The 13,009-nt window shown below is 52.1% G+C and overlaps 1 protein-coding gene across 6 annotated transcripts in view; it reads right to left on the bottom strand.

Annotated features, from left to right (window-relative positions):
* Positions 1-13,009, bottom strand: part of BRD4 (bromodomain containing 4) — a 79,955-nt gene that overhangs the window by 7,788 nt on the left and 59,158 nt on the right. For all 6 annotated transcript variants that reach the window (XM_037055729.1, XM_037055739.1, XM_037055760.1 and 3 more), the window contains 4 exons: positions 11,202-11,411; positions 10,419-10,618; positions 9,835-10,130; positions 8,772-8,882 (listed from right to left, as the gene is read on the bottom strand). In XM_037055729.1, the coding sequence (XP_036911624.1) occupies positions 8,772-8,882; positions 9,835-10,130; positions 10,419-10,618; positions 11,202-11,411 (817 nt within the window). The remainder of the gene's footprint in view (positions 1-8,771; positions 8,883-9,834; positions 10,131-10,418; positions 10,619-11,201; positions 11,412-13,009) is intronic.

Genomic DNA, 13,009 nt, shown 5'->3' with positions numbered 1-13,009 from the left:
GCCTGCCACTTTTCTTAGCTGGGGCTACACCTGAAAAGTATCCTTGCCCAGTTCCTCTCCCCCAGTACCTTAAAGAATTAGATACCTGGGACACCAGAGGGCTGAACTACAGAGACCTCCTTACCCAACGTCACCCCCTATTTTCTGGTAAGAAGTCACTAAGGCAAGCTGAGTGTCTGCACCCCAACCTGCACTGTCTTGGAACAACCACCGCGTTCAAAATGATCATTTGAAAGATGAGCAAAGTGAGGCTCCAAAGTTAAGGGACTTGCCCCAGGTCACACATGCATTGCCCTCTGAGGTACACTCCTTCCTATCCCCCTAGGGGAAGCACATATATCGAGTTGTGGTGAGACAGTGACACGGGCTTGGGCCAAGGTCTGGCCACAGACCCATGGGACAGGTGAAAAGTGTGCTGACATGTGGAAAGGTCACAGTGTGATACTTAAAGGGAGGGAGAAAAAGAAGCAGGTCAAACAGCAAGTCTCCCCAGGACTACCAAGAGCAAACAGGGAGATGCTCAATGCCATTGCCAGCTTCTCCTTCCCCTCAGGAGAGTGGCCTTGAGAGAAACTCAGTATTGGGACACAGTGGGCAGACTACAGGGAGAAAACAGTGCGTGCCCTGGCCCCTCAGAGGCTGACAACTTGCTGCCGCCTCTGCGTGGACACATCTGTGAGGAGTGCGCAAGAGCCAGCATGCTCCCTTATCCTCACTCCAAGGAACTAGCCAGCTGGATGCACCTCGCCAAACTCCACTGGTATGCAAACCTGAGAGGGAGAGGCCAGGCTGGTGCTTACAGGCTAGGAAATGATGAAGTTGCCAACCTCCAGGAGGGAAGTGGAACCCACAGTGCCTTCTGGACTCTTGTTACTTTGCCTGGCATCCTCTGAGCTCTGGGGTGCTGGCTCTTGCTGCTAGGATAAGACACAGGATTTGCCCAAAGCAGGGCCATCCCCGCTCATAGCTGCTTCACGAAGGGCCACGCTAAGGTTCTGTGAGGTGCATGGTGTAACTTCTGGGTGCCACCCAAAGGGATATGGGACCTGGTGCCCTGCAAGAGCTCACCACTCCATGCAAGAGACAAGACAGCAACAGAGACCTCAGCAGCTAGACACCTGTCCTCATACAAATGGCAGCAACTGGGAAACACGGGACCTAAGAATCATAGGCCCAGCAACACTAGAAATCCCAGGATACAGGGCTCAGGACTCTGGATCACAGTAGGAAATCTAGGGAGAGGGACACTATCATGGGTGAGACATACAAAAGAGGACAGTTAAGGAGGCTTGCAGCATCAAGGCACATGGTCTGGCAGCTCCATGGAAGGCAGTGACGGGAAGCATTATACAAAAGATGCTGAAGGCCCAGAACCAAAGGGACTCTTGAGTGTGCTGGGGGAAATCTCAGTGCTGACAGGCCACCAAGGAAATGCAAGAGGCGTGGGTATTCCAGCCAGTATCCTCTCCCAGCTGCTGATCCCATTAACAGACATGGCAGGTCCAGGGAGGCTAGGGCAGCTGCTCATACACTGAGCACGCTTTTGGGTGCATCTGTGAAGAGGGGCCAGAGGGTAAATTCTGACCAGAAGGCACTGTCATGAAGAGAATGGATTGTGCAAGTTTGGGGCAGCCTGTCACCTCGTGGACTTGAGGAAGCACTAGTTTTTCCCACCATACAGAGGGACAGTGGCTCTGAGTCCTCATTAACTCCCCTTAGGTTTTGAGCTGAGGTGCCCAGAGAACTTGTGGGGACAAAGTGCAATGGGGCATTGGGGGTTCCAAGGAACAAATCTCAGCTGCCTTGGAAAGGTCACTGGGAGTACCCCAAGGGTCTGTGGCAGTGCTGGTGCAAAGGATACCCCCAGAACAGAGGACTAGAAGGACCGGTGGTGGGAGAACATATCTGGCTCATGTGGCCCGAGTCTCATGTTGGAGTGACTGGAAGACAAGACAGAAGCGCACGGCTTCACAACACACCAGCCCGAAGACACCCCCACACAAAACTCTCTAAAAAGTGTTCCATGAAGATGGCCTCAAAGACTGTGCGATCTTTATTCCATGAAAATCTTCAACTCAACACAAACGTCATCTTTACATAGGGTGGTAATTGTACAAAGAATTAAAAAGTTTTCGTAAAATCTGATTAAAACACTGATTCCTCCTCCCACCCCACCCCCCAAATCAAGGGACGGAGACAGGATGGAGAGTAAGGGCAGGAAACAGGTGTGGAGCCCCTAAACTGAACTAGGGAGTCTTGGTGCCAGTGGACAACTGGGCTTCCTATCCCTCAGCAACTCCTTAGGCCCTGAAGGCTGCTGGCGAGTTGAGGCCCAGCTGGCACCTTCTACTTTCCAAGCACAGGGGTCTGTAATAAAGAGTGGGCACTGCCCTCTGTTCTGTTCCTGGGGCACTGAGCACATGTGATAGACTTAAGTCTAAAGATCAAATTCTCTGCCAAGTGGAAAACCCACAGGCAAGGATGACAGGATCCCTGAACTGTGGGGATGCAAAAATCCTGTAGCCTGCGTCTATAGCCTATGTACAAGTATGTATGAAGGGGTGAGGCAGCACAGGGGCCGATACTATGTGAATCCAGGCTGCCATTGGTTCCAAGTAGGCAGAATATTCCCAGAAAGACAATACTAACTGCTTCACAAATGTCCTTTGGGAATCTCCGGGCATGAAGCCCCCTGGCCTCAGCTAGGCTGAGCTGCACTGGCAATGCACCAGGCACAGGCCAAAGGGCAACTCAAAATAGTCTGTTTGGCAAATGGAGCTTCAGTGGAAGCCAACTGGTCAGAGGACCAGAGAGCAGCCTGAGACTCTGAGCATCACAGCAGGACCCTAGAGGCTGGGGTGTGAGGGTGTGGGGCTGAAGCTAGAACCGAGGCCAAGGCCAGTCTGAGGCAGTTACAGCTGCATGGGCCTGCTAATGGTGAACTGCACCTCCTCAAGCCTGCTTCCAGTCCCAGAAGGCTGGCTCCAAGATGCCAGCAGGTGGCCAACCCTTGAGGTATGTACAAACTACATTAAAAAAAAAAAAAAAAAAAGGCAAAAGGCTCCCTTAAAGGCAGATATTGCTCCTTGGAGAACTTTTCACACCAGGCAGTTTTCTGCTGAGATGTTGGATTCATGACCAAAAAAGAGCTGATATTTATTTTTAGAGCAAAAAAGCTTCTCAGAGGGCTGGTATGATGCAGCCACCCTGGCCTGCCCAACTGCCAGCAGCTGCCATTATTCCAGGGGACTAAAAACTAGAAGGGTGTCTGCACTGGCCACATCCCTTACAGATAGATGTACAGAGAGCTGGCCCCAAGGGCTCTGAAGTCTTCATTGCTGACCGGACCAGTGCTCTGGATTTTGAGAGCCCTTTCCACCCACTAGCCCAGACCCTGACCCCTTGGGAGCAGGGATGATGGGCTCCGGGGGCCAGGCCAGCTGGCTATACAGATGATCCTCCCCAAATGCCCTCACCAGCGGCTGGCCCCACTGCAGTGTATTTCTATTCACCTGGGAGGGACAGAAGGACAGAGGCAGCCCAGAAGGTCCTTTCCCTATTCGACTTTAGCAGAAGAGGAAAAGAAATGGGGAAGATGCCCAACAGGCAACAATGGGAACGTCGAAAATGGAAGGACTCTACGGGGCTGAATCAGCTGTGGCTGGTGATAGCCTCTGGCTGATGGAGTAACATGAGCCACTGGATAAAAGGCGTGCTTAAAGGACAGCCCCCATTCCTCACTTGGGAAAGCTCTAAATATGTGTTCTTCCTTTAGCTGAATGAGATCTCCCCTGGGCTAAACGTCACTGCCAGGTCCAGGAGGGAAGTGGTTAGGATCCTGAGTCCCAGAAAAAGATGGAGAGTGAGAAAATATACTTTTGATGGGGGCTTGCACACAGAGCAGCACCCACACCCATATGTGTGCAGGGAGATTGTCATCCCTCCCTGGGTGAAGTCACCCACCCAGAGGAACCCAGACGACCAGGGAGGCTGGGTGGGACAGCCAAGCAGTCTGTACACAGCAGGCCTGGGAGGCCAGCCAGGCAAGGCAGCCTTCCCGGAGGCGGGACTAGGCGTGTGCTGCTCTGATGGACATGACTAATGCACCCCGGGGACAGGCCCAGGCTCAGGAATTCCATAACTTGATGGAGTTCTGTCCCTTTCACAGAAGAAAATGGACTTAAGCTAGAGCTTGCTGGGAAGGAATCTGGAACTGAAGACCGTTTTATTAAGAGTCCGTGTCCAATGATTAGGCAGGACCTACATAGAGGGAGAGAGAAACCAGTGTGAGAGAAATGGTGTGGAATGTACCGTTCCAAGTCACAAGAACAGAAGAACTGCAGACCTAACCTGCCTCCTGTGCCCTGCTTGCGGACAAGGTACCACAGAACAGTGTTGGATCCCAGAAGCCTTGCCTCAGCCTGGCCAGCTGAGAGCACAAACAAACCTTCCTTTACCTTAGAAGGGTCATGGATCTCCAAAACCATCCAAGCTTGTTTATGCTTCTAGACAGAACTGCTTCCAGTAATGTGTACCCCACGTTCACGACAGCATCTCCTTTACCAGTCTCTGAATGTGAGAGGCCTCTCTGCTGGTCCTCCTCATCTGTCCTACCATCCTAATGCGCCATACCACCAGGCCCCACTGACTCTGAGCTTACTCCCCTTGGGTCTGCTCTGCTGCAACCTGCATCTCAGGAAAGTGATTCAGTCCTTCCTTAGGATTTGGGTGGAGGGAAAAAAGGGGCTCTCAGGTGTTGGACCTACAGCTAACACTTCATTTCTGCATTCCTACAAATCCCAAGTACAAAAAAAAATTATAAAAAGAGAAATCAGTTACAGACACTGTTAAAGGGAGATAAATAACATAAAACAGACTGAGGAGGAAAGTTATCCTTTCTTTTTCCAGGGCATGGAATTTGGCTCTCCTCGACCAGGGAGAGGCATGGGGTCATTCCCACCCACACAGCAGCAGATGCTTCTGCTGAAGTCACGGATGCACTGACACTGACTGCATTCCCATGGTCCCTCAGGGCACGCATGGGAAAAACCCGCCCACTGGCCAGCTTCTCAGTCAGGGCACATTCCACAAGGTTAGCCCCGCCCCAGAATCCCACCAACTGCATGTGGGTATATGAGGGGTCACCCGGCGGTGTGAGCAGATGGGTTACAGCCCTGCCCTCCAGGCCTCTGCCTATTCTCCCACCCCCACCAGGGGCCTCTCCTTGTCCCTGAGAGCAAAGTGGCACACCTCTGGATTGGGCAGCATCAGGCCTCAAGAACAGACTGGAACCAAGTCCCTCAGAGACCCCGTGGGTCAGAAGCTGAGGCTGGCTGTCTGGGAAGAATGCCCCATGGCCTCCGTCTGCACTTTCCAGCTCAAATCTTTCCAAAACATGAAGCATTCCTTTCCTCTCTGGAGCTATTAAAAAATACCCACATGCTCCAATCCTGGGAAAAGGAAACAAGGAGACTAAAATAGCTGGAGTGTGCTGCAACTAGAAGACTAGGCCAAGTCCAAGAGAACCATTTCAAATTTCCCTGAACCCAGATCCCAGGATAAGTAGCTAGGGACAGGGGGGTGCCCTTAAGAGGGACACTACCTAGAAAGAACCAGGCATCAACAATGTGATGGAGAAGCAGGATGAAGAATCTTAGGACATCCCTGGCCCCATAAGCCAGGTAGACATGATCCCAGCACTGGTGACAGGGAGGCCACAGCTCTGCCCACAGTCTACCTGGAACAGCAATAGAAAGGAGGAACCAGGGTACTTTTTAGCTTGCCCAGCTAAGATCCACAGATGCCTTACAGGCAGTGGGATATTGGCTCCCTTGTACCTACCCTATCCTCCGAATACTAAACCCTCAAGCAGATCAAAACTTTAGCCAGAAAAAAAAAACAAACTTTTTTTAAAATAAAAGACCACAACCTAAGTAGAGCTGGTTTCAGAAAATGTGGTGGAACAGGACAATAGCACTGCATGTTGCCGAGTGGGGGAACACATGGTGGCCTAGGAAAGGCTTTCCCTGGGCTGGGAAAGCAGTATCTGCCCCCCACCCCGTGAGCCCACTGCTTCCCTGACTACAACATGACCCTGAGGACAAGCCCCGTGCTTTAGTTGTCATCGGAATCCTTGTCTGTGAACAGCAGCCAGACGGGGTCCACGCTAACAACCCCCAACCCCAATTTAGTGCCTCTGTTCAGTTTCTTTTGGTGATTCTTGTCTTGGGGCTATATCTGCAGAACTGACCCTTACTTAATATGGCTGAAAAAAATAGGCCCATTCAGGAATTTTGGCTCCAATCCAAATGGAAACACAAGAACAAGGAGGGAAAAACAATTTAAGTTCCAAGAGACCAAGGAAAATACCTCTAATGCCCACCCCTCATCCTGACACTGCCCCCCCCCCCACCAACCACCACAGCAGAACCACCTGTAATTGGTTGCAGAAATTTGCTGCCTAACTGCATGGACTCTGCATGAGCAGCTGGCTGGAGGAGCTGCCAGGGAAGCGAGTGCAGTTTCCTCTGAGGGGTGGGTGGCAATGGCTGCAGTCAGTGGTGCAGGGTCACAGGCTCCTACCTCAAAGTGTCTGAGGCACAGGGTGCAAACCCACAGGGTGGGTCCTTCCTCAGAGCAGCAGTCCCTGCTAGCCCATGACAGAGCTCTCCAGTGCAAACTGATGGGAAAGAAAAAGCCAGGACCAAAAAGACAAAAGGAAGTCTTACAAAACCCAAGGTGGGGAGGGCACATGGGGAGAGGGACAAGTTGGAGTTGGCCGAACTGCCAGATCCTGGGGCCTGCAGGCAGGCAGCTTAGACATTGTAAATCTCACCCTCCTTCCCGCCAAGACAGCTGTTCCCAGGACTCTCAGATTACTTGTTGCACAATCTTCCCAATTCATTTAAAAAAGGAAAAAATGTGAAAAAATAAAGAAAAACACGTTGGCAGCAGCAGAGAGCTGTTGGAAATGCTGTCACGGCCATCCAACAAAGACAGAAGCAAGCAAAGCACGCAGGAGCCCTGGAGCTGTCCTGTGGAGCTTGGGGGCCAGGGGCAAAGGACACAGTCACAGCCCTCTAAGGTGCCACATCAGCAAAAGCAGTTCACCCTCAGCTAAGCTACCCTGTTTTAACAATGCCCTTTTCACCCTTTACTGTTTTCTTTTGACTCTGAGGATTAGGAGAAAGACTGTGAAACCCCTAGAAGGAGCAGCCCACTAGGAACTCCAGAGTGGAAGTAAACCCAAGGTGTGGCTAGCACCCAAAGTGAGAAGTCAGCTGCTACCAGGAATGCTAACTGGACCCAAGAATACAGCCATTCACTCTGCAGAGGGCAGCAGTCTGGCAAGGCAGCCCTTTTGGGCAGGCATGGAGGCATGGCACCCCCTGCTGGCAGATGGACTTAAAAAAAAAAAAACATGAGGAAGGTGGGGGGTGAAGGTTAGAAAGGAAACAAAAACAAAAACAACAACAACAAAAACAGGTCAAGGTTGGTGACAGAAGCAGCCAGCAAACTATATATCAGTGAATTTCATCTCATTTGGGCCCACTAAAAATGAGGTAATCCAGCATTTATCTGGAGTCCTGGAGAAGCCCTCAGTGTCCCCCCCACCCCTCCATAGGTGAGCCCTCCACTCACTTACTTGGGAAGTCTGGTGCCCTTACTGTAATAGAATGAGGAACAGTGACAAGGCCCAGAACCCCCTGGTCCCCAGAAGCAGGCTGAGCCCACATGACAACCTGTGCATGCACATCTGGGAGCACCATCACTCTTCCCAGCTGCTATACGTGATCCTCAACCTCACCAGGACATATTATTTACATGAAATGGTCAAATAGAGCTTATGATTCATTTAGTTAGAACAAAATACTAGTAACAGGACAGGTCCACAAAAGAACACGCTTTGTTGCCCAAGTACGTTCCCCGCTATGGACATGCACACTGCTGCCTCCCTAGAGCGACATGTTTAGGCCCCTAGGACCAGCTCTCAGGCATTCTACAGACCTGTCTTCTCAGCTGATAAAACTAGATCTCCCAGAGGCCACCCTATGGAAAAGACTGGCTCCACCTCATATCACGGTCTAGTCATCAGGCTTCTTCTCTAGCCTCTCTGGGCCAGTCTGAGCTTCTGCTCCGGATTATCATAAGGAAAGTACATAGCTGAAGAAAGGCCCTCCCCAACCACTGTGTAGCTCCCAGGATTTCTACCTGACCCACCCTCCCATTCTGAAGCTGTTGCTCATGTGGGGCACACATGCAGGCCCACGGAGCACAAAAACAAGGACTGTTAAGAGGCACAGGACACGCATGTCAAGTGTGACCAGAGTGACGAGGTGCGAACACAGCAGTGAGCATGCTCTGGGGAGGATGGCAGTGCCCTGAGCCTGGTAACAGAAGGGCTGACAGTAGGCTGCTCCACCCCTGCCAAAGTGTATCACCTGGGACAGCCATACTGTATGCAACTATGATGCAGGGAAGATGACAGACTGGGTGTGGTTACACTAGGATCAGTGCCAACACCTGGGCCTCAATACCCGATGTCTTTACCAGTACCCCCCACCCCAGCCCCACGGTGTCAATACCCTCCCCTTAGCCCAGGCCATGACAGGAAAAAATGGTGCTGGGTTACCACCACTCTAATTAAGAGTGTTAAAATGGTGGCCAGATAATTCTTATGGCCATCATATATGGTCTCTAGCAACTGGGACATAGGATGACTAGTTTAAATACGTGCAGATGTGTAGCAAGATGCTAAGTAGGACCCTAACCTGTTTCGGAGTCTTCACTGTCAGAGGAGCTGGACTCGCTGGTGCTCTCAGACTCCGAGGACGAGAAGCCCTTCATCTTGGAGGAGCCAGCAATCACGTCCACTTTCTCAGCTGCAGTAAAGCAACATGAACTGTGTCAGGCAGGGCCCAACCCAGGGGCTGCTCTTAACCCAGGCATACCTCTGGAGGAAGGGCCAAAAGGTAGTCTCTACCCTATGACCGGAGAACTGCTCCTGGTGGTGTCTCAAATGCCACTTGGCCACATGTTTCTCAGTGTTAAGATGTTAGCCCAAAACTCAGCTTATCAAGCTGCCTGCCATGTCTGTCCTGCACCTCCACCACCAGCCAATCTCTCAGAATCCCTTCTACAGAGTTCATCAGGATTAAGAGACAAGCAAAAGGGCTTTCCCTATGAAGGGCTGGGGCTCACTCAGCAACTTTCCAGGCAGTGGGGTAAAGAGGACCCAAAGATCACTAGAGTCCGTCTGGACTGGGATGAAGACTATGTAACAATGTGCTGATAGGGATCCTAAGCACTACTACTCTTAAGACAAAAGCTGAGCCAAGATGAGGAGGCACGTGCAACACAAAAAGGCTGCCTGGAAGACCCAGAAAGGGACTGCCGAGGTAAAGAAGACTGGCAGTACAGAGCTGCCTTAAGGCCTCTCCCAGACTCAACCCTCAAGAGGCATCAAAAAGGGGTGTGTGCGCGTGTGTTGGGTTTTTCTGGTGGTGGTGGTGGGACAGGAGAGACTCAATCGTAGAGGCTGTTCAGAGCAAGGCTGAGGACACCGCCATGCAGGTGGGCCCCAGATGGCAACCAGCCAGAGAGGGCAAGAAAGGCACTGACAGCCTAGGGTTCAGTGCCATGTGACAATCCTCCAGAGGTATCATGTCAAGGACACAGATTTTATAATCAGAGAAAAGGCCGAGTTTGAACGACAGAGTCACCTGAGGTTCCCACAGGGGCCTCCCTGACAGAAATGCAAGGGTAAAGTAGCTTGGTCAACCCTCCCTTGGCTGGGACACCCCCAAGCCCGGGGGGGGGGGACCCCAAGGGCACCTTGAGGTTTCCGTTTTTTTCGCAAACAGGAAGTGACGTAGCGTTCCAGTTCCCGCAGGGTGGATGGCTTCAGTGTCTCGAAGTCGATCTCAATCTCATCAGGGTTGGAGTTCTTAAGCGAGGGCTCCCTTGACTGTATGATATGCACCACTCGGCCCAGCTTCTCACCCGGGAGCTTGTTGATGTCCAGACTGAGCTGGCGCTTCTCCTCGTAGGACATGGGCTTGCACTTGTCCTCCTCCTCTGACTCATATGCCGGAGGGGGCTTGCTCTTCACAGGTGCTGGCTCCTTCTTGCTACGAAGGAACAATGCAGATGCTGTCAGGAATAGGTGCCCTGGAAGCGGGGCACTCATTCTACTCCTTCACTGGGGGTTGAGGGGCTACCACATCTCCACCCTGCTGATCTTCACAGGAAATGTGGGCTGCTGGTGACCTGTCCCTGCTGTCTATACTATGCTACCTACCATCCTCCCTCCCTCCCCAAATCTGGTGACTGCTCACCCCTGGGAGAAGGACAGAGGGGATCACACCCCCTGACAGGGGCACACTATGTCCCCATCAGGGAATTCGGGTGGCACAGACCTTGTGTTACTGTTGCTGCTGTTGTTTTTCTTGGTCTTTTTGGGAGGAAGTTCCTTGGCTTTGCTTTTCTTATTCTCTTCCACTTCCTCTTTCTTTTTGTGCTTTTCTTTTTTCTTTTCCTTCTTATCTTTCTCTTTTTTCTTTGGTTTGTTCTGCTGGGGCTGTGAGAGGGCTGCAAGCTGCTCGTGTACGGCTTTGAGCTATGAAGCATACAGGCAAAACACACGCCTGTCAACCTGGTCTTGATCAGGAACCCCAAGCATCAGAGCCCAGGGATGAAGGAGGGGGCTGGTACTTAGCTGTGACCTGCCACCTCATCAGATTTCCAAAGTGCCTCTTAACCCACCCAGGCTCTGGACTCCAAAGCTACCCAGAGAAGCCACCTAAACTGACATATGCTAACCCCTCTGGCCATCTTGAACCCAGGATAAGGATCCCAAGGCAACTGGGCAGAGGTGTGAACCCACGTTGGCACCAGGGCCTAATGATTGTAGGGAGCAGAGACCAACCATACAGCCCCAGGAGAGACGAAAAATCTAGCTTGGCCTCCATCCAGACACTGGAAAGATCCAGAAGCCTTGCCTCTGCCCAAAGAGCAGCTGTGTCTCTCCACCTCCACGTGCTAAATACCTATGTTCATATGCCTGTGACCGTTCACAAGGGCACCACTGGAATCCTGTTCCTGCCAGAATTCAGAGCCACAACCATCTTGTGAGACCTCTAGGGAAACTGCCCGGTCCATGGATTCCAGGAGACTGGGGATGGGGATGCTTGTGCCCTCACCTGCTCTTGGAGCTCTGCCAGCCGCTGTGCTCGTTCCTCCTCAGAGTCATCAGTTGAGCTGTCACTGTCCGAGGAGCTATCACTGCTGCTGTCACTGGATGAGGGTGGGGCCACAACCTTGGTGGGGGGTGGCACCGCGGGGGAGGACACAGACACCAAAGGCTCCTCAGGCTCGTCTGGCATCTTGGCAAAGCGCATCTCGAACACATCCTGAGGGGTGGGGAGGTGTGGGTGGGGAAAGCTGGGCCCGTCAGGGCTGCTGGGTCCCCAGACGTGGGTGGAGGGTAGCCAGTCTGTGGCCCAGTGTCACCAGAACCTCACTGGCTGCTGGGGTCAACTCAACAAGAAGTGGGAGGATCAGAAAACTTCAACAGTAACTCCATGCCACTAAGCTAAGAAGCTGACTAGGTCCTGAGACCAATCCCAACACTCCTCTCTGAAATCTCACACTGAGAAAAAGATGCTCCTCACGCACCACCTAGATATGGACAGGGCACAGGAGGCAGCCACCCACTGAGGATATCAATCTAGGGATCCTTGATAAATGGTGGATTGAGGGCAGGACCCACAGAAAGAGTGCTTAAGGCTCCCATCAGTTTGGCGCTCAATCAGCACATCCCAAAAGAAGCTTCTGAATACCGGGAGTGAGTACCAGAACATAACAGTGAGCAGAACAGGAGGCTCTGCCCACCTCTAGTTCACATTCCTGCAGGGAGCAGGTGAGGTTTGCAATTTTAGAGAGCATAGCAAGCAAAGGAAACAGCATGTGCAAAGGCCCTGCGATTAAAGTGCACCAGCACAGAGCCCTCAGCCGGTGAGGGGGCCAAGCCACCATTGCAGCAGGCATGGGTCTGTGTCTGCCTCCCCATTCATCAGATTACTTCTGGGGCACACAGCTGAGCAGAGCCATGCCACTGGCTCAAGTGTCTCCAGGACATACCAGGCAAGGTGAGAAAAGTACAGGATAGTATGTGTGGGGCTGATGAGAACATGCTATAGGAGGGTGCCAGCTTTGTGAGGTGTAAGCAATCTGAGCAGAGGCCACATGACTACTGAACTTAATATCCCACCCCAGGAGACCAATACCACCCAACTCTGGGATCCAGAAATTTGATGGGACTGTGAGCTTATGGAGCCTGAGCACCTGGGGGGGGGGGGGGTCCAGCTATGTGCTGCCCCACTAACTAGTTGGCAGGCTCCTCCCTACCTCAAGCGCTTCATCGTAGTAAATCCAGTGATAACTCAGGACAGGATAGCAGTGGAAGGAACAGTGCTGGCTTCCCACCAGGACTTTGGGACCTGCTTTAAGCTTGGCGTAAGTCAGTCAACATGATATCTTACAGGAAAAAACGGGCTTTCCCCAAGTGTGAGTTGATCTGCCAGAGAGCAATGTAGCCCAGGAGGCCCAGGGGATTACACTGCTGTTTCAAACTGGAGCACACTTGACAGAGACAGCTCTAGAAACACAGCTTCAGGTTTCCCCTCCCCAGGGCAGCAGGGCAGGCATCCCACACAACTGCAGTGCTATCCTTTCCATTCCAGACCACCCAGTGCTGCCTCCCAAAGCAGCTCCCTTCTCCAGCGAGGCCTGGGCTCTCCTGTCTGAGTGCTTTTGCTCTTAAGTACTAGAAGGACAACACCTTTCTAATTTATTCAGAGAGGAATCCTGAAGCAGGTCTAAGGGCTATAGAAAAGACAGAAAGAGCAACCAGAGACCACCACCCCAGCTGCCAGGGAAAGGGCACCTCACACCAGAGCAGAGAGCCCAGTGGGGCAGTGAGAAAGACCTTCTCTGTCCCACAATATCC

The sequence above is a fragment of the Sturnira hondurensis genome, unplaced genomic scaffold (genome assembly GCF_014824575.4).
Source record: "Sturnira hondurensis isolate 20B ecotype Veracruz unplaced genomic scaffold, ASM1482457v3 Scaffold0000880, whole genome shotgun sequence".
Taxonomy (NCBI): Eukaryota; Metazoa; Chordata; class Mammalia; order Chiroptera; family Phyllostomidae; genus Sturnira; species Sturnira hondurensis.
This window is presented reverse-complemented; position numbering and strand designations above follow the sequence as displayed.